General features: G+C 37.0%; 1 protein-coding gene and 1 long non-coding RNA gene across 2 annotated transcripts in view; both read right to left on the bottom strand.

The window, feature by feature from the left end:
• LOC139123342 (polycystin-1-like protein 2) overlaps positions 1-18,129 on the bottom strand; it is a 30,990-nt gene extending 12,861 nt beyond the window's left edge. Inside the window, exons 1-6 of the mRNA XM_070689496.1 lie at positions 18,109-18,129; positions 16,834-16,924; positions 16,400-16,731; positions 15,241-15,352; positions 13,189-13,316; positions 12,512-12,740 (exon numbers count right to left, since the gene is read on the bottom strand). Coding sequence (XP_070545597.1) covers positions 12,512-12,740; positions 13,189-13,316; positions 15,241-15,352; positions 16,400-16,731; positions 16,834-16,924; positions 18,109-18,129 — 913 coding nt within the window. The remainder of the gene's footprint in view (positions 1-12,511; positions 12,741-13,188; positions 13,317-15,240; positions 15,353-16,399; positions 16,732-16,833; positions 16,925-18,108) is intronic.
• Positions 10,474-11,625, bottom strand: LOC139122628 (uncharacterized). The gene is made up of 2 exons (XR_011549506.1): positions 11,540-11,625; positions 10,474-11,077 (listed from the first exon to the last, which is right to left on the bottom strand). It is a non-coding gene; the product is annotated as an uncharacterized lncRNA (long non-coding RNA).
• Positions 18,130-22,980: the final 4,851 nt, after the last annotated feature.

The following is a 22,980-nucleotide window of genomic DNA, read 5'->3' on the forward strand; positions in this document are numbered from 1 at the left end:
AATTTCGAAATACCCACAGCCCTTATGCAACGTCAGATTGATATCATAACAATCTGACTACGAGTGTTGATGTATAACTTGAACTTCTTTATTGAATACGGAACCATGACTACGCCTGACGACGCAGTCAACGATACATGAACCTGCCAGTGTGTCAGTCGGACCAAGTTAGTTTGTCCTCTGTTGAGTCTTGGTCACTCCACAGAGGAGTGACCGTGGTCCAAGATCTCCGTAGTTTCTGAGTGAATGTCCTGTCTCGGTCACTCCACAAGAGAGTGTCCGTGGTTATCGGTCCTTGCTTTCTGCCTTTTTTTCTCTGAGTTATTGTGTCTATTTATACAGTATCTTGGCTATGTCGGATGCCGACGCCATAAAGAATATAATAAGAAAATGCTTTGATTTACCGACATTGGAAAAGATTACAAAAGTAGAAATTATCACTTGCCCGTGCGTGGCTTGCTACAATTCTTTTGTTTCAAACCCACGCTATGAATAAATGAAAATGATAACAACGGCTCAATATTACGATTGGTTTAAACACAATAGAACATGGGGGTAGTACGCAGAATACCTCCATGAGAAATATAAGTTACTGGGTAATTCTTGTAAATGTGTAAATGAGTGAGATCATGTCGTCGATACTGTGCTGGTATTTCGTGGCGCCAGCATTGTTAGAGTCCAAACAAAGAAACGTCAGCTTGATCACTCGCGTCCCAGAACGCTAATGTATTTTGAGCGTGAAATATTACTATTCTGTGCGCCAATTTGGAAGATTATGACATGGGCCAATTTCAATATAGAAAATGACCTCATTTTCAAAATAATAGGTCCGTTCCCTCTGAGTTGAGAATATGGCAAAAGTACATTTCTTTAAAAGAAAATCTGAAACACGTGTGATTTATGATCATTAAATGCATGATCGCTATCAACCTTAAAAATAATCCTCGCGTCTTTGGCGGGTAATAATTGGGCTCGTCTGGCCTCGAAGAATAATAGTAAAGAGCGTGTAGGCATTCGGATGGCGGACTTTGTGCGTCTTCTTGTGACCATCTCTTTGTTTGCCGTCAGAATTATAATAAATAAAGCCTGTTCGTAAATCTTACTTACAAGAAAAACACGCTGGCTTAGCGTAAAACGGAAATAGAGACCATTGCAAGCATTGGTGTTCCAAAAATCTTTGCAAAAATGGCTTTCAAATAGATCCTCATTTGTACGGAAACGTGTGATTTAAAGTGTATGAATTGATATTTGTTGGCCTAAACACTGTTAAAGTTTTGAGAGAAGCAAAAAATGAACATTAATTTTCTGATTCGGGCATTCAGCGAAAGTAAAACAATTGAATTTCATACAAAGGGAAATGGAAATTTGCGTAACTAAAGGCACGACTTGACAATGAGAGGCAACGTAAAAATACACAACGGTAACTAAAAAATTAAAGAAAAAATATACAATACATGATGTAGATAAAATTCACATTGCAATTGCATACTGAATCGTGAAACAAAGAATTCTGCTTCTGAGGGTGTGACATCAGGCAGTATGATGGAGCCGGCCGTTACCCCGCACACTGCGAGATCTCACACGATAAAATCACAGCAAATGTCAATGTGTCACTCAACAGCTGATAAAATAATTAAGAAAAGTAACAGTTATAACAAATGCAGGTAAAAATGTTTTTGTAAAGTACGTTCTTTAAAAAAACAGTAAAGTCAAATGTTTTTTGTATTTTTTGTTCTTTCATTTTGAGTCCTAGTTTCTTTAGTCAGTTATTTTATTCTCATGGTTATTTGTTCTTAGCGCACAAAGAAAATGTCTTTACGTTTTTGTCCGTAAGGTAATCTTTTACTTCTTTTGGTATAGCTTGAGTTCAGTTTCTTTTCCTGGCGCTTGTATAGTTCGTTTCAATTGGTCGTTGTTCTGTCAAAACTGGTTGGTTTGTAGAGTTACCGAGGTTGGTTAATTTCCTTTCAGTAATTCTATTCAGCGATCTCGTCGTTTGAAAATTTTCCCACAGTGATTACATACAAACGCAAGTTTCGAAATGACAATAATCGAAAAATTGAAAGCCAAGAATCGTACACAAAAATTTCCTTCTTTCCCAACCCGCTTGTATTTGCGTTATAATATTTAAGTATTCCATCCCGCGTGTGTATTAGGCTCGAAGATTTGCCATGTGTTACTTTGTCGTAGATATGCGATTAACGAGCCTTTTAAAAAATTAAAAAGAAATCAGAGAGCATATTCTAGTCTTCACATTAATCGAAAATACAATCATTAAAACGAACCTATCGTTCTAAATTTCAAACTTACTGGTCGCGTCATAGATTTACTGCATTGACGTTCATGGTTGATTATGGGTGGCCCGTTTCCTCGTCACTGGAAGAGTGGATTCCTCGTCTTCAAGATGTCTTTCATCGGGGAATTGCTCGATGTGCGGATCGTAGATGATTTACTCACACGGGGAACTCGCTCCTCGGCAAAGTGTTCGGCGCTTGGCAATGGTGACTGTCGTGCTTCGGGGAATTAATCGTAGAGCTTCTCACTTGGCGACGAGAGGTGACTGACGACCCAAAGTCAGTCTTCACACCGGGTTTGGTATCTCCACCATGTCATAACGTAAAGGAAAGAAGCGGGATCTGACTACGAGTGTTGATGTATAACTTGAACTTCTTTATTGAATACGGAACCATGACTACGCCTGACGACGCAGTCAACGATACATGAACCTGCCAGTGTGTCAGTCGGACCAAGTTAGTTTGTCCTCTGTTGAGTCTTGGTCACTCCACAGAGGAGTGACCGTGGTCCAAGATCTCCGTAGTTTCTGAGTGAATGTCCTGTCTCGGTCACTCCACAAGAGAGTGTCCGTGGTTATCGGTCCTTGCTTTCTGCCTTTTTTTCTCTGAGTTATTGTGTCTATTTATACAGTATCTTGGCTATGTCGGATGCCGACGCCATAAAGAATATAATAAGAAAATGCTTTGATTTACCGACATTGGAAAAGATTACAAAAGTAGAAATTATCACTTGCCCGTGCGTGGCTTGCTACAATTCTTTTGTTTCAAACCCACGCTATGAATAAATGAAAATGATAACAACGGCTCAATATTACGATTGGTTTAAACACAATAGAACATGGGGGTAGTACGCAGAATACCTCCATGAGAAATATAAGTTACTGGGTAATTCTTGTAAATGTGTAAATGAGTGAGATCATGTCGTCGATACTGTGCTGGTATTTTGTGGCGCCAGCATTGTTAGAGTCCAAACAAAGAAACGTCAGCTTGATCACTCGCGTCCCAGAACGCTAATGTATTTTGAGCGTGAAATATTACTATTCTGTGCGCCAATTTGGAAGATTATGACACTTACTTGGGGCAACTTTTATCATCTCTTATTTACCCATGGAATTTTTCATGACAAACTATTTGTTTTCATATTGATAGTTAACTTAATGCATCAGATGCACCAATAGCGTTAAGTTTTTTTATTATTAATTCATCTTCCTGTGGGGAAGCTCTCTGTTGAAAGGACAATAAAGCTCCTACGATAAATCGTTCAGTGCTGACAGAAATTGATGTCTTTACTCCAAAATTCCTAACCGTGGATTTGTGGCTGTGGCGTACATGAATTGATACGATCAAATATCTGCGCTGTTGCATCAAACGCCAGCCTTTACAAAATTGCAGGGCTTGTCATTTGAATTTGAAGTTTTGGTGTTTAGCACACACGCATTTCTTGACTGTGAAGTACAGGTGAGCGTTGTTTTACTGTAACATCACAAGATTTTCCGATCGCCAGACATTTTCTTATCATACAGAATGTTACAAAATAAAGACAATGTGGAAGAACTTTTACCTCTAAATATTATATTTTCCTATTTAGGCCTATAATTGGCTCAAAACCCTTTCCCTGCATATTTTCGGGCGTTTCATTATGTCGAATAAGTCTACGTGAAGATTTTAATTGAATAAAATATTCCTCTTATTTCTGGTTGACATATAAGTGCCAGATGTTGCTTCCTGGAAAGAATAATTCAGTAGATTTTCGATCGGATTTGAAGTCATAACGTAAAGGCACCAAGTCACCTGGTGAACACATCACAGTCAAAACCGCGTGGGCTTATCCCCATCCTTAAAAAGGGTGGTCCAATAGCCGATCCACTGATTTCGGCAATTGTTCATGTGATCAAAGCAAATTAGTGATAGCATACACAAGACCAGAATCTGGCGATAGCTTTACATACCTGTTGGTGCTTCTTCTACCCAACAAAACAACGCCATGACGAAAATGAATTGTGTTTTCATTGATGAAGGCTAAGAATCGACCTTGCGGGAAAAACAACCATAAATTAGTCTTGTGAGTAATGTGTGCCAGAGATATCCATTCTAATTTATGAAAAATTCGATGGCACTATTTTGTTTCAAGGATTATGAGTTAGACTTGGAATTCAATTTCCGTATGTTTAACACGCCAAAAGAGAAAGATGTTGTTTGTATCAGAGCTCGTGATGAATATTTGAAATACTGTTTTTAGAAAGAATGTATGGAATTAACTTTCACATGAGGCATTGTGATCGATGCCATATGTGAAGTTCAATGAGTGAGAAAACACCAGTTCCACTTTGATTTCGCAACACAGTTCCATTTGCGTTTCGATTGTGGATAGTAAACGTGGCATATCGTCATTCATATTCCGTGCTGCCCCTAGGTAACCAAGTTTATCTTCCGCCGTTTGCCAGTTATTGACAGATACAAAAATTAAAATATAAATTTTCTTACCTGTTCCTCGGCAGAGTGTAAGGTGCGAGACAAACGCCCATTAAGTGATTTTCAATATACGGGCAAACAATTCTGTTTGCTAGGCAACAGAGCGTGCGCATTTAAAGCATTTAAATGTGAAGGGCTCCGCATGCGATAAGGCCGAACAAAACAATTGTGCTATTACGATAACCCGACCTACCCTATTTTATACCTGCCGACCCTAAACTTTTTAGAGCTACGTAAACTCGGATGTAAAAAAAAGAAAAAGAAAAACCCATAAAATCACGCGCTCGTTACTTGGCATTTTATTTTTGCTTGAACGAGGATGTCTTTCATGTTTTTCCTTTTATATGTATGATGCATTTTTCTGGAAATGTTGTGGCCATTGTTTGATCGCCCTCAACTCTCGAAAAATGCATATTTAAAAATAAAAATACTTTGCGAAAAAATCCCTGCCGACCTACTTACATACCCTATTTTTGGAAACCATATTATAGGAACTGAAAAATTTATTTTTTGGCGTAATGAGTATAGAAAACGAGGCTTTACGTTTGACTGCTGCTGACCTCTCTTTTGAAGTTTATCTTGAGTTTCTTCTTTGAATTCCATGAGGGAATTGGCCGGCACAAACCATGTAGGAAGACTAATCCCCTGAGAGCGGAAAAATTCCGCATTTCCGAATTAACGGCTTATGACTCCCCAGGGAGTAAATAAACTACCGATCAAGTAGAACAAAAGATCACTATGTTCATGAATATGATATCACCCGTGATATTTGTAGAGTAATCACCGATTGACAGTCAGTTCACACCTCAAGTAAAATATCTTTTCATATGGAAATGATTTCGAACGTACAGCGTTTGTGCCAGGGAATCTTGGCATGTTCCTTCCTCGATATTCCCTCATTACTTAGACTGATATACCAAGGAAAAGTCTACAGAGATGGAAACTAATTTGCGGCCCTGCTTATAATATCCCAAATATTTCGATTAGAATAAACCCTTGTTCTTCATCGGGTCTAGTGCAACCAATGATCACGAACTGTCCACTGTAAGGTTTGGAGCTCCCAACATCCTTCAATAACAAAATAATGATTAATATGTCACTGTTATCAGATATCCCTCGCTTCATCCTGGTGACGTTTATCTTAAAATATCAGCCGTGATATTTCACGGTAAACGTCGAGATGTGCACAATAAACGTCGTCAGTTTTGGAGTAGAACCAAACTACAATTGCAATTTGATGGTAAACAACGTAGACAAACAAAACGTCTGCCGCTCTCAGTGCCGTGCTCCGTCTACGACGCGATATTGCCGACGTTAAAATTTACAGGGCTTTCAGGAACAAGGATATATTTCTGGTTGCTAACAACGGAAATAACATGTTGAGTCTTGTAATGGTTTTCATTTGAAGTTCTTGTATTTTTTGACAAGCTCTAGCAAAAATTTCGCCGTCCGAACAGGTAGTGAGCACGTGGCGTGACAGCAGTGTTGCGCGTGACATATGTTGATATCACAACTCTCAGTGTAAACAAACAAATGGCTCTCTCTCTCTCTCTCTCTCTCTCTCTCTCTCTCTCTCTCTCTCTCTCTCCATCGCACGACGATTGCGCTTGATCGAAATTTAAAGTAGAGGACAGTGTTTGATTGGTAAATATTTTAATGGCATAGTTAAAATGTTCCTCGAGATTTTTGAATCCCGGTGTCATTCCTCAGATTTCATTGAGATATGGAAGATTCGTCGTGATATCGCGTGTGATGTTGACTTCTTCGTTTATGGATGTAGCATGTTCTTACCAATAATTCGATATTCATGCGCAAGGCGTAATAAAAGTAAAGCCTCAAAATTAAAGGTTTTATCTATTATTTGTACAATTCTGAGAATGGGAATATGAAAAAAATCGGTAATTACCCAACATCACGTATTCCTTGTGTCGTATCAGCATTTGTGTCATTTGTGCTCGATTCCTTAATTTCGTCTCGTGCTTGACCCAACACAATGGCATTCATGCTGTTATGACACAGGAACAGACGGTATTTGGTAATAACCTCTAATTAATCGTGCGGTATTTTAGATAACGTACAATAGCCCATTACTCAAAGTACCCGCAATCCTCGCTAGCAATTTACACATCCTTTATAAATTAGAAAGATGTAAAAAGGTTTTTCCACAGCCGCCAATGGTAGCCTTGAGAAAAGGGAAGGACATGGCATCAATACTGACACACACGCACCCATGTGAGGAAAACAACGAAGAGAGAAAAATCTATGGACACCCCTAGCTGTCCTTAGTGAAGTATTATGACGATTCTATGCGATGTCCTTATATTGTGATTTGCATCTGTTATATTTTGATTGGCAATTGTTTGTATTGGGATTTTGCATCCTCGTATTTCGATAGGTATTTATAATATTTTTGTAATGTACATTTGTCGATCGGCGATGTGCATTTTGTACATGATACGGTGCATTTCTTATCTTGTCATTGACATTTGTTATAATGTGCTGTGTATTCCTCGTATTTTAATGTACATTTATTTTGCTGTGACGATGATTTTATATAAATTGTTAAGTGAATTTGGTTTATCGTGATGTGCATTGTTTATACTACGATGTGCATTCCTCATACTGTGTAGTACTCATGCAGTATTTGTACAGTATTTTGATGCTCATTCCTTATAATACTACGTGGTAGTTTTTATATTGCGATTGACTTTCGTAATATATGTGTATTCCTCATATCCTGATGTGTAATTGTTTTAATTTGATGGCATCATTTATCTTGTGATGGGCATTATTTGTATTCTGACGAGCATTTGTTATACGGTGATACGCATTTCTTATACGGTGATTATCACTTATCATATGGTGGTGCGTATTTGCTTTATTGTGATGTTCATTCGTTATATTATAATGAACAGTTTTCATATTGCGATTGGCATTTGCTATATTGTGATGTGTGTTCCTCGTGTTATGGAGTGCATTTGTTTTAATGTTTAATCATCATCTTATGATGTAGATTTTATACGGTGATTTGCAATCATTGTTTTGTGATATGGATATATAATTTTGTGATTTGTTTTGTTAAATTGCGATGTGGATCCATTATACTATGATATGAAATCCTAGAAATAATGGTGACCATAAAACTACCTGTTCGGAGGTAGACCGTGTCGCGCGAACGGCCGAATTTTCGCTAGAGCTTGTCAATGGAATAACAACGGGAAACATTACAAACTTATTTATGTGTTTACTGTATTTAGCTACCCGGAAATATCCTTGTTCGCAATATCGTATCGAAGACAGAGAGCGGTAGCCATTTTGTTTATATATGTTGTTTTACTATCAAAATGCAGATGCTGTACGGGAGCCCTCTGAAACTGATAAGGGAGCGTTCAGTTATTATGGCCGGGGGTGGGCCGGCAAATTCTTCCTGTGCATCAGTCAAAATAAGTGAACCCCCTACCCATTGTACCAAAAAATTAATGACCCCCCCCCCTTTCAAGATGACAAAAATGTAATGACCCCTCCCACATTGCTTGTGTAAAGCTGCACACACAACACCTTGGGGGATGGTGTGATAGAATCCAAAAAAAAGAGCTTAGATTTTTTCAGATGACCCTCCTTACAATCTCACAAGGTGTTAATGCTCAGATTTCCCCTTATGACTTGCTATAATTTTGAAATTACATCTTGAGCAGGTGAATAGTTTTAGCTGTCTGAGAATGAATAAAAATGGGGGAGGGGGTTGGTTGAATTTTTCAAATATTGCTGTATATGCTGGTCTGTATACGTAATCTTTTCCTAAACCTTTCTCTTTGCTCTTCTCGTTATCAGTTTGTCGCCCCCAGGCGAGGGAGGGAGGTTTACATTTGTATTTATAAACAAATTGCTTCTTGCTATGACTGTCGATAAGTTTTCGCCCCAAAATAATGATGGGCATTCTACACATCCGTCACATAAATGCTTGTCATTCAAATAAATTTAATTAACCTAATGAAATGGATGCAGGAAAATGGCCTCTTCTAATAGTGCTTGAGGTAACCATTAAGTACACAAAAACAGTACAAACACTCCTCAGAAACAACCAACCAACCAATAGAATTGCCTAGGCACACACCGAATACTGAAAATGTCTGTAGACGCTGACTTAGGAGTCAAAGAGCAGTTTAATGAATGAACATCAATTTTCAAAGTGAGAATTATACCTCTCTAAAACATAAACGTATCATTCTGTACATTTAATATATTCAGTGAATTTGCCTTATGCTTCTGCCTAGTGCAATCATCAACAATGATCGTTACGACGGCGGCACTTGTGAATAAATGAATGAAAGAATGAATGACTGAATAAATGAATGAATGAAATGATGAATTAATGAATGAAAGAATGAATGAATGAATGAATGAATCAATAAATAAATCTACAGCTCAAAATTACTGTTTGGAAGAGTAATTCGTAAATGGAAACTACTGCAGCAGAGGTGCAGTAATCACAGCCTGTACACAGACAAATATGTATTTCCATTTGTCTGTGGCCAGTACGACAAATTTCAAAATTTATCTCAACAAGTAATTCAATGTATAATTGTCTCAACAGTTTTTTGTTGTCATTTACATGTTAAGTGAAATATTAAATACATAAATAATTGCACTCATATCTACCTATTGAGAAACCAATAATGTAACCACAGTAAGAGCGCTTGTTGTTTCACCTTCAAAACCCTTGACAATGTCTTTTCAATGCTGTTACCGCTTTTTCAGAAACACCCTCTGGCAAAAGATATCAAAACATCCACAAAAGTAATAAGTACATGTTTCTGGGTTCCCCAGCACACGAACTTAGTGACAAAAATCTTCATAGTAGCATTTTGTGCCGTATATCGATATCACTGTGCATAATATATATTCAATAATTAAACGTGATGATTTTTTTAAATCCAACAGTAACCGGATTCAAAGAGAGGCCTATCCGTAAAAATGTCCCAATCACTATGAATTCCTAAAATAATTTAAAATACTACATGTCAACGCTTAACAAGAATAGACAAACTGTTAATATTTATTAAGCAATGATATAGGAATAAAGCATTTTAAATATTTTTAGGAACTCATAATCATTGATAAAGAAATTCTCTTCAAAGTGACAATTTTTAATAGCATATGTTTTTAAAAAAACTGTAAAGTGCATACATGACTGTAATAAATAAACGTTATGCGAAACAAAACACAGCTTAACAGTAAAGCTACCAATCAGATACTAAATTTTACACATTGTAAAATGAGTTTAAATTTTGAAATTATTATTTCAATACATGCATAAACAGATTGGTTGCATTTGGTGTAACGGTAGCAGCTCTTTGGCAGTAAGCGGGTGGTTTAATTTATATTGAAATGTATCATGGTAACAAAATGCTCACGTCCCTAGTACGCAGGTATCGATTTATTCTTACACTCTGCTGTTGTTGCGAGAGCGAAATATATTTCGTTCGATAAATATTCATTGTGCTCTACTGTCTCCACACCCAAGCAGCGCGTATTATTTGACAAATAGGCGGTCATATCATTTCAAAATGAAGTGGTGGGTGCACTTCCCGTCGGTGACATATGACAAAAGTATGATGCAATATATAATGATAAGTGTGACAAAAACATCACAAAAATTAATTTAATTAAATCCCGTACATTAAGTTTGACTAAATAGCGCACAGAATAGAGTTTTTAACGAGTTTAATACAAAATTGTTGAAATAATCATTCAGTACGAATAATCTTTATAAATAACATAGGCTCATCTGCGTTTTATACTCGTACAGACATTTACCATCGGTACTTCCCCATGGAGGCCTTGTTATTGAATTTGCATATCAGTAATCCCATTTGCATTTGACCTGGTTCAAAATATCAGTTTGCAATGCGCGGTACTAATCGATATGTTTTACGACTTTATAGGTGAATATAGATGAATTTAGTACCAGACGTATCCAACACAGAATACAACAATGCGTTATGTACTAATGCGTGGTCCGTAAAATTTGTGGAATCGTGAATTTAAAGGTGAAATACGTCATTCTGACCAGCTTTCTGAGATTTTATAATGAATTCATTATTATGCTCCAGGTACAGAATCCTGACGACAGATTCAAGGATCTTGACGAACGAAATAGTGGTGACCCGTTGTCAATGATTATCGTTAGCGTCGTCGTTCAGTACATAGACATGAATGTACCGGTCTACACGTTGCTAGTTGGTGATTGTGAACGTACTCAGATGATTGCACAGGCACTTGGCTTGGGTGATGTTTGAGTCCTTGGACACCTAAACATTGAAAAGACATAATTCCAATCACAGTTCTTATCAACGAACTTGGCGAATTTAATCTTTCTGAGTCTGTCTTTGTTGCAGTTTGCCGTTATTTTTCATGTTTTACGCTCTTCAGGTAGAAAGCGCCTCTTGAAAGAATGCAAGAAAAAGTTCTCGTTTTCACAGCAACACATCTTTAAAAATCGAAAGTCTCCCTTTCTATAGAGCACAAACAAAGAATAGCGGCCATGTCAAATTGCAATAGTGTCACATATGAGGCGATTTTTTCTCTGACCAATAAATTTGTTTTGAACTGTTAAAACGTATTGCAATTCCTTGAGCAAAGTATGAATAAACATGCAAACTCATTTCTGGGTGTATTACCACTACAAGACTTATCTCATTCAATGTGAACGGCAATTCAGTGTTAATGTACCTAGTTGTATTACAATACACAGTAGCGAGTTTATTAATTACCTGGCAACCTTCGTCATCCCACATACCAGTATCTTCCTTCAAAAATACACATCGGGCTTGTTTGACACTCATTAAGAAGTTGATATCAACATCTAAAGAATACACAACGGAAAAGTTCTATTGAAAAATAGAGCGAATATGGAAGTCATAATTTGCTTGGAATTACACGTGGCATTACTAAGTCCGTCCTAGAATAAACGTTTTATATCCATCATTCCAGTGCGCAATTCTGATTGGATGAGAGCATATCGTGGTAAAAACTGTTACCCGTGCAAAATTAAATCCTCAAATAGCGAGGAAGCTTAATAGGGAAACATACACCATTTTGATAGCAAAAACAAATTGACCATATCACTGAACAAATGATGAACAAATGCATGGCGATCATTACACAAATAAAATTTTTGGAGTAATGTTTTTACCACTGCCTTATTAAGACCTCATTGAGCCACTTCCCTAAATCAGCGGCGCCACCTTTTTATCATATGCGTCGCTTCGACTGCCTTTGTCAAGTACGAGGTCGAGTGCTATGCATCCTTCCTTCAACATGTTAACAACGCTCAGTACCTTCAACATGTATCAATGCTCAGTGCTGGGCGCAAACTTTCCATACGACGACGATAGCTCAATATTTGATATCATAATGCTTTACCCCATTTTTGCACTAGAGTTACGAAGGAAACAATTTTTAATGCCATAATCACAAGTATTGTTAACGCCCTCGCAGGTTGGTATATACTGGATCTAGGCACAATTCGCCTCATCAACCACTCGCGCTACATGTCGCACTCTTTAACATTGAACCAAAACCCGTGTATTAATGCATTCGGCGCAGATTATCAATTAATTAGTCGCCAATACCACTGCGTTCGACATAGCTAAAAGATCCAAGTTACGAGAGCACCTTGGATAGACCCTGAAGTATGAAAAGGTGGTGTAAACAATCAGGTTAGAAAGACAAAGTGTACTCACTCTTTGGAATCGTAAAAGTCAAATAATAATGTCCAGTCCTTAAAAAGTAGTGTTCTGGTATGAAGATTGTTGAAAATTCACCAAAAAAGTTGACGTGAATAGAAAATTGGTAGCGGCGGTAATCATCAGTATAACTGACCACCTCACTGAAAACATAGGCTGTAGCATTTCCATATATGGCATAGGAATTTTCAAACCAGACGATAACTGCGTGGAACAACGTGGATATCTGTGAAACATGATTGTGGCGAATTAAACCAAGGCGCATTATTTGTAAAAATAGAAGTTTTGTAAAGAAGATAAGCAATGTCAATACATGAGTACTCGGACAGATATTTACGTTGAAAATTCGAATGCAAAATGTTACTATAATGATCAATATAATAGATTATTCTCTTTTTCGATGTTTTAGTTAGGCAGACTTGGGTAACAGTTTGATGAGTCCACTGATATTGCTATGGCATATACCGCACCTTTGGAGAGGAGTTCAAAGGGTAACTGACCTGCAGTGCATGGGTTACCACAAGGATTTGATCATGCTACGTATGCAGCGCGACACCAAAGATATATTACTCTTCTATGTATATTCAACCACTCAGCTGGCATTGACACCCTATCTTAGTCTATAAGAATGTATACATGCTAAATATACGTAATCTTGTTTTGTGTCTACCAACCTTAATGTTGAATCCGAAGTATGTAACATCATCAACTTCAAGGTAGTCACCTTCTATTTTGATCTGGTCTTCAAGTTGTGGTGGGTCTGTAGCCAACGTTATTAAGATGGCCTCCCCAGTGTGATTTACTTTTAAGAATGAAAAAGACAGACCGTCGATATTACAGAAGAAGATACAACAAAGGCACTGTAGTAAACGTGTTGACAATATTAAAGCCAGTAGATTGTGAGATGAATGAATGAATGAATGAATGAATGAATGAATGAATGAATGAATGAATAAATGAATGAATGAATGAAAAAATCAATAAAAGATAAATAAGACAATCTCAAGAACAAATAATACACGCAACACAAACTCAAAAACGAGAGAAACAAAAAAGATCTCGTCAAATAACAAGATTAATAAATAAATAATAACTAAATAGATAACTATATACATAAGTAAAGAAACTAAACAGATAATACACACATACAGACATTGAAATACAGAAGAGAATCAAAACCGCAAATAACAAGACAAGTAAAAGATATCAAGTAAATTAAATGACTAAATAAATAAATAAATAAATAAATAAATAAATTAATTAATTAATAAATTAATAAATAAATAAATAAATAAATAAATAAGCTGTCCGTAGTCACTGGCCATTTTATTTCAGTAAAGGTTAGTGTCTGACACGACACTGGGACCCAAATATAGGTATCAACATAATGATATACTTTCATCAAGATCAATTTGAAAGTCAGTGAAGGAACAAGTCTAAAGTACAGCAAAAATGGAGTCAGCTAGGACGCTCTGTTGTGCCGAGCAACAAAACTAATGCAGCCACTGGCGTTTTTTTACAGACAGAACACCCAAACTAAACGTCATCAAAAGCACGCCGCCTATTCAATGAATCCCACAAAACAAACAACAGATTAAATTTGTATTCTTATTGTAACAAAAAGTTCCTCATGACAAGTTGAGAATAAAACAAAAATACGGTAAATCCTGTACAGAAAGAGCTTCAACGCCGCGGTATTACGTTTCCTGAGTCTGCATCTACACAAACGTCCTTGGTCAATCGAGGTGGTAGCTTCAGCGAAACTGGGACGGTATCAACCTAACAAACATCTCAGCAAGCGGCTCAATATAGCTTATTGCCATCGTATTGCCAGTAGTATATGCCTTATCCACATTATTCGATGCCACCTACTGCCATCGTATTGCAAGTATTATATGCCTTATCCATATTATTCGATGTCACCTACTGCTATCGTATTGCCAGTATTATATGCCTTGCCCATATTATTCGATGCCATCTTCATCACCATACGTCTATTAAAAACGTCCAGATGAAATTCTGATAACAGCGAGCACACCATCATCGACTGTGTGACAGACTCCTCTGCTCCCCCCCCCCATACACGCAGCGACTATCCGTATAGTGTTTTTCTATCGACACTACCCATGTTTAAGCGTCAGTTGTTTTCCCCAAAGACGGACAATCCTCGGTTCAGTTTCTGAGTCGGATAAAATCATTGATAATATTTAAATTTATAACCTCAGTCTTTCTTTTCCTTTTTTATTCAAGACATGGATATTTGTCCAACACATCCATGATGAAATCAACACGTTCAAAAAAAGGAAGTCCTGGTAACGACAGCACGCCTTTTCAATATCATCATGACATTTGCTACATTGCTTGTGTGTTTTGTCTGTAAATAACGTCAGTGACTGCGTTTATTTTGTTACGCGGCACAACAGAGAGTCCACACTGACTCCGTTTTTTTGCTGTAAAAACAACGTGTGTTTTACAGTCATTGTCAGTATTTCATAGTTATTGATTAGAAATTGATGAGTATCGGGTAATTCTAACTAAAATTAGGGTGGGGTTTTTTAATTTTTCTGTATGCATCATGGAGTGTCATATGCGGTAACATTGTAAACATTACCCTCCATTCTGTCATATCGAAGAAGCAGAAGAAGAATATCATTTCTTCCACCGACTATAAGGAGGTTGCAGCCACGCCTACATTACCCATTCTGATACATATGTTAAACTATTACCTTTTAGCTCATTGCCATCTCTGTCGGTGAAGGTCAAACTCAACACATCAGTCGTTGCATGGCTTCTGCCGTTGGTCCTCGGTTGAAACAAACTTCCCTTCAAACGTTGGCACTGTTGCGACAGAAATGAACATCATACATTTTCGCTATGACACATGAACATAAGTGTAATAAACACAACATTTTTTAAAAAGTCAAGCATAGTCAAAACTCAAATTCTAAAACATGTGTCAATACAACGGTTTTGCTGAGATAATACGAGTGATGTAGTTACAATTTCCTTGCTGAATTGGCAAAGACGATTTTTATGTACTGTCGTTACACTTGCTGTAAATATTACTCAAATGCAGATTAAAAAGAACATTTGATTGCATCTATAAAGCGCTTGCCATATTTTTTAAACAATCTACTTGGTGGCATTAAATCAAGATTTGATAATTCTTAGCCGTCACTGACACACATCTTGCAGAGAAAAACTATTCAATTTGAGAGCAACTTTACAGGACTGTCTTAAACAGTACCTTAAACAATCACTAAAATTAAAAACATGAAAGTGACAAACGGTATCTTCTTAACTTAGAGCTTTGAGAGTAAAACAAGCATCAAAATCACCAAATCAAAAGCTCCACTGGACAAATGACAACAAAAGCAATACAGTTTCAATAGTTGCATTTTACGACAACTTACAAGAAATTCTTTTGCCCATAGCTTTGAGGTAGAGCAAAGTGTACGCATTTCCGCGTAATCATGTTATAGATGCAAATTCATAAGGGTTTCCTTCTAAACATATTTAGAGCAAATCTTGTGACCATACATTATTCTGACAATTACCTAATACAATTACCATTTTAACGTAACTTTCATATTTGAAAGTTTTGTCTTGAAAATCCTAAACTGACTAAGATACCGCGAATTATACACTATTATACTATTTTTTAGGACAGAACTATAGATCTGATATATGCCTATCATACTTTGAAATATTAGGATATTTTTGATAATTCGACATTCTACCTACAACGTCGATGTAATGCTGTTATAAAGGGACACGTAGCCACCGCAAGAGAATATGCTTGATGGTTGTAACTTGCACTTTCAGCGAGGATATAATCCGTTTTCAAAAGAACAGTTTTGAATCCATGATATAAAATATACTTACAATCCTGTTCACTTCATGAATCGACGTATCATTGGCAAACAACTTGACCGCTGCTGGTAGCTCAAGGCCATTACCATTCCCCAGTTCTACAGATGTATTTGTAAGCCTGTCTACAGAGTCACATTCTAAATTCAATAGAATAGAATGTGTGGCCAACTCAATAGGGCCAGTACCAGGCTCCGTGTTGCTCAGAACAAACTTTGACAACTTGTCGGCTACACTGAGTAAGGAGTTTGTTACTGAAATCCAGTTGCTGTCCCTGTCGCTCGTTTCGCTTGCTGGCGTCGAATAAACCTCTGTCGATATGCTTCTATCCATAACCTGTAAAATATCTGTGAAACAAAGGTCAATGTTGTGAAATGTCCATGATCTGTGTCGGCCCGGTTTCAGATTCACATTTAAATAATTCATTAATTTGTATTAATTTAACTCACCTTGGGCGATTGACTGACTTTCTTTTGACGATACAACGACACTACTGAGTCCCGTGATCGCATTTGATAGTTCGTCAAAGTAATCTGTAATCTACAAGACAAAAATATGACATGTCTAAAGAGAAGTGCAACTTTTTAAACAATCACGTCTGAATTTAGACAACGACCAAGTAACATAGTTACATCTATTATAGATTGATTGCTTTTGAACGAACAGGTCATGTGACATAAACGCATGCAAAATCTAGATTATTTGGCACATCTTATAATAAATTTTCAATTCTTCTTGTCTTCTTAAAAGTATGATGATAGATTTCTTTGTTTCATCAATTTTATGTTTATATATTTACCCTCCTTTTATAGAGACTAAAGTTACTATGCAGCGTTGTTGCTTAGTCGATCATCATTTCCATTACGTACCTTTACAGTTGACACATTCGACCACGTGACATTGGCATCAGTAATCATTGGTTTGACTCGGGCTATGATGGTACAAAAACAATAAATGCACACGGGGAAGCGAAAAAGAAAAGTTTTTTTTTAAGATTGAGTGATCAAATGTAGATTTGACATTGTCAAATAATTTACTAGGCCTAAACAAAGCGTGTTCGCTTCTTTAATATAGAGAATAATGTCGTAGCAACAGAATTAGAACAAAGGTTGAGAATATTTCTATAGAAGACACTGCTATCCATACATCCATACAAACATACATACATACATACATACATACATACACACACACACACACACACACACACACACACACATACATACATACATACATACATACATACATACATACATACATACATACATACATACATACATACATACATACAGTGAGAGACTTGTTTTATTTTTAGCGAAGTGCATTCATTATATTTTACATTTCGCCGGTCTTGGAAGCGAGGCGTTAATCTAGTATAAAACATTCCAAGAGTTCGGATACCAAAATAGAATGATGAAAGTAATTTCTAAGACCTGTTCACATTTAAAGTGGCCATTTTGTTATTCAATGTTAAGTATATGACAACAGCAACCCTCTCTTTATCTAAAACAAGTAAAGAAATGGGGCTACTTAAATCGTCGTTTTAAAAATACTGCCAAAGTGAGTCAACACTCATGCCCATCGTTTATTCTGTTGAGGTTGTATAAAATTGAAAGTCGTGAATAAATAATGTAAAAGTATAAAGATTTTATGTGCTACTCTTATATAGCAAGATCGAGTCATTAATGATGTCTTGTCAAATTATTTTCGACTAGTCGACTCACCACAGCTGTAAAACCTTGCATAGTGAACAGAACAAAGAGTACACATTGTTATAAACAGCGATACTTGCTATAGCATTTAAAATGTTATGTACATGTTGATCTAATGAAAAATGCAAGTGAATTGAGAGTAGCAGGATTATCATGAGAGATATGACAGTATTTATTCGGATGAATTTCAAAAGAACCATACCTTTCACTATCACAATAAAGGAACATGACTCATTATTCCCAGATGGGTCTGTAGCTACATAAGACACGATCGTCGTTCCGATGGTAAAGTTACTTCCAGGATGGTGGCTACCAGAAAGAGTCACACACCCTGAATTATCAGTAGCATTTGGAAGTGACCACAGCACGGCAACTGAAGGAGTTTCAATGTTTGCAGTTGTTTTCACATCTACTGGGCAGCTGATTGATGGGTGTTCTATATCTGTCATCAAGTACATAAATATTATAAAATAACAGCTGAAGCAACCTGAGTCGAGCAGAAAAATGTCGACTCTCCTTTAAAGGTGAGTACAGGGAGAAAAATAAAAACATATTGATGATTTCGTCTTAAAAATGATCAAATTACTATTAATCAATATTAGAGTTTTAATAATTGCTTGTATACAAAATGATGCACATAATTTAAATAAGTAATATAATTTATTATGTCTACTTTTAGAAAGGATTGCCATAACTGAGGTTAAGAATCGATTGAAATGGTTTTGGGATGGAATTTCTGAGGCTGTGATTTACCTTTATGTCCAAAAACCTCGACTTCACAAAGTGTCAGGTAGTTAGATAATCCTTCAAGCTGCACACTCACAAAGTGACCTGCACATCCGTCGCAATCAACAATTATCGGGTTTACAAATACTTGTTGCAACGTGAGTGCAACGCCACACATCCTGTTTTGTGTGATATTCCATTTATTGCCCACGCGCACAACAGCGCCCTCTAGCCGTTCAGCTGAAATCGAATTAATAAATCTCATGTGATATGTTGATCGTTAGAAGTTTTCTTCAATCAGTGTGATTGAAGGCTTATGACTTTGATAAGCTGTCAATAAAGAGTTAGGCATGGATGACCATAACATAGGGCTATTTAATAGTGCAATGCAAATCTTTTTTTTTCAGTACTCGGTTTGCCAAAATTACCAATCAATTAAGGACGGCCAATGAATGTATGATATTGAAACCATTCAACCATATTGGCACACTCCATATTAAAATCGAAGAATTTCTGGCAAAACTCATAATAAATTGATAAAACTAACCATGACATTTATTATTATTATTATTATTATTATTATTATTATTATTATTACAGGTTTAGGGGCTATAAGTATTATATAGAAATCTAATAACAGTCCATTGAAGCTGTGGGAATTCTGAAAAAGAGGTGTTCGAATGCAGGCCCATCGTGGCAGTCGTGGGCGCGCACAAAACAAGGCACAGCGACTGTGGAGAGTGTATGCCAGTGTATTTGCTGCAAATATACCTTCACGCATGCGCACTCGTTTGCCAGTGTAGTCTGCCAATATGAGCATGCGCAATTGAGTTTACCTGCGCGTGAATGTGTAGTCTGTACACTACGTCTCGTGCTATAATCTTGTCGTTGAGCTTTGCATGTTGACAGAAACTTGAATTACTGCAGAGAATACTTTTCAGGACGTCACAAGTGAGTCCCTATGGTAACAAGTAGGACGTTCAGGAAATCCTTTCAGAGAGTTCACGCCGCCTGGGGGCCATTTTGTGGAGTATAAGCTTATACGTACCTGGAGCGACGGTATACAGTATTTCTACTGTACATATTGCTAGATAATATGCGATGGAATTTTGCGTTTCAAGTCGTTCAATCATTCTGATGGAAATGCCGGCCTTCTCCAAACTTTGAAAAAAATCAGGGTGACAGACTTTGGAATGCTAACTCTTGTATAACAATGACGTAGTTTAATGAGAAGACATTTGTATTCGAGCTCGGCAAGATTTTTTGATTTGAGAACTCTCATCATGGCGGAGTCACTGAAACAGTGAGTATTCAACAATTTTTTTCCTGTGTCCATGTAGTATTTGTGCAAAAATAAGCAAGTCTACAGGCCTTTGGCCAGTCAATACATGCGTTTTTCACCAAGCTGAAAGGTTGAAAGATGCGTCCGTCACTTTGGAACGAGCTAGATATGCAGTCAAACCCAGCTGGGCATAGAACTTTGCCATAGTATGACTTTGCTTTGGAGACGACCGGCCGTGCGGTGGAACTTTGCAACAAAGTTTCCATATCTGAACTGACGTACTTGAATGACAGGCACAGGAAACGATGGCCAATAAAAACGCATTCTCGTTGCATTTTGATAATAATGTATCAATCACAATGAAACGGAAATTATGCCTCCTCCCAACAGAAGGGCCATGGTCTATTTTTAGCCCTGCTACAGTATGTTTCAGTGCTGAAAAGGCCATATTGTTGTCATGGCGACTTTTAAAATTTGCATACAACTGTGAGAGTGAAATGGGTTGTTTATAGGTCACAAAACTTTTGAGTCCCACTGTCGTCCTTTATACCTGTTTCCTTGGGTATTGAAGGTGTGCAAGTATGCACATCAAAAGACTAGAAAATTCACTTGATGGGCAGAACCTTGTAAAATAGCCCTTTTTTGTCTGGTTAACGAAAAAACATACTCCTGATCTAAAATATGCATGGGCTACCAGCCAGTGTCACCGGGCTACCAACTTCAGAATATGGTTGCCCAAGTGGACTACCAGGGGAAAAAAGTTAATTTTGAGCCCTGGGCAATATTAAACAAATATTAAACATGAAACATTTAACTTGTAATATTTCCCCTTGTCTTGGCCTGCTGGGTTTAAAAATGTTTAAAGGTATACAGGGACCATGCTCAAATTTAGCCATTGCTATCATGGAAAGGGGAGATCTAGCTAATTATCAGAATCATAGAGTTTATGGGGTCAAGCCAGGTCACACAAAAAATAATGCACCACTACATGGCCATAATTTTGCTTTATTTAAACAATCAGAAATAATTTGTGTTCATTATTCTTCCTGGAATGAGGCAAAGGAATCAAGATAAATTATTACAAAATGAACATTATTATACCACGTTAATTATAAATCCATAAAATAAATAAGTACCAGTGAATTATGTTTTAAATAAAACAAAAAAACTGTGCGCTACTGTTACTGCTTGTGATAAATATAATGGTACATTGGGTGATTAGGATGATTGGGTTCGATACTAGTAGAATTAATTTCAGCAAATAAAATTAATTTGAAGCCTTAAACATAATTCGATAAATGCATTATTAGTTAGTAATATACTATGTAACACTTCTTTGGGATGACTGCATGAAACACAATTAAAAATACTTGAAAAATTATTATTTCTGGTCTATGTAAAATTAATTCTAACACACTAAAATTAACGGAAAACATGATTTTGACCAAAATGGCCCCAATATGCATTATCTTTATTATTCTTTCTACAATTAAGGCAAAGAAATTACAATTATTATTATTGTTATTGTACTTGGGCCTCAGCCCAAGTACATTTGTTTTCATTCCGTGGGAAAAAACTCTGTAAGGTATGACCATTCCTGGCTGAGACCAGGGAGGGCAAAATGTCTTGGCTTCATCTTTCTTGGCATAATGAATGGCGTAATGATGTTAACTGAATGGAAGTGCCGCTCTCAGCCAGTCTTGAATAAGTGAGATGTGAATATTAATGCTTCTCTATCTGAGTTTTTGCCACAAAATCTTCTGAATATAATCAAAATGTGCATCGAAATGCAACAATTAATGCACCCTCCGTTTCCTAGGCGATGGCACGACCCTTGCTACACCCACTGGACGAGCCAAAGTGGGAGGGGTAATTTCAGTTTGGTCGAACAAGAGGGCTCGAGACCAGAATTTAACATTTAAACTTGAAACATGTTTAATCGCTGACAAGATGTGGACTAGTGTTTATCGAAGTAAAATTGTGAAAAGGAAAGGTTTTATATCCCGGACACAATGAAAAACATTACGACTGGAAACTGTACCCCCAGTTGAGAATAGTAATGCCCACAGCGATGGAGAACACTTATCCTTGAGCTGAGAAAACAAGACCATCATTTCGAAATAGAGCTGCAGATTCGAGAAGCTCGTTCAAAATAGCTAGGTACACCCCATAAAGGGGGGTTTCGAGTTTTGAGGGCAAATTTCGCCTCCTTCATATAGAAATCGTACGTTTGTTTTTCCAGGAGAACACACCATTTGACAGAAAATTTGCATGTAAAGGGGTCGCCAGTAAGCACGTGGTCAAATCTGGCATAAGAAACAATATTAAATGTTGGGTAAAGCCAGTCCAAAATAAACTGATTTGAACTTTTGTGTTTTGTAATTTATACCACTGCAGTAACATTACCTTTTTTTGACAACATCACACAATGTAATATGTTTTGAAACTGAATACTCCGACGTATTCTGTGTCTCCTTTGCTAAAAAATACGGTATGCCGATTACCATGTAAGGAGATGATGACGTCAAGACAGATTGTAGTGTGTTTGGTCCTGGATGGTGCACGAAGTTTTGTCAAGGTAGCTTGTGTATTTATTTCCTAAATGGGAGAGATTAGGGTCGATCTAAACGAAGGCCGAAGAATGTTATGATCCTCTAAGCGAGCTGAACTCTAACGCGAATGGTTGGATAATTTGGAGGATGTCTAGAATGATCTCGTCTCATTAAGATTATTTGGCGGTCAGTATTGAATTTCAACTGCGTCACAAGTTTGTGAAATGAGTATTCCGTCGAACGGTCAAGGAACGATATTTTAGAAATCTGGAGACATGGCACATCGCATTTTTATTTTAATATTTTATATTTTACAAAAGATGT

Source organism: Ptychodera flava, chromosome 22 (assembly GCF_041260155.1).
Source record: "Ptychodera flava strain L36383 chromosome 22, AS_Pfla_20210202, whole genome shotgun sequence".
In the NCBI taxonomy this organism is placed as follows: domain Eukaryota; kingdom Metazoa; phylum Hemichordata; class Enteropneusta; family Ptychoderidae; genus Ptychodera; species Ptychodera flava.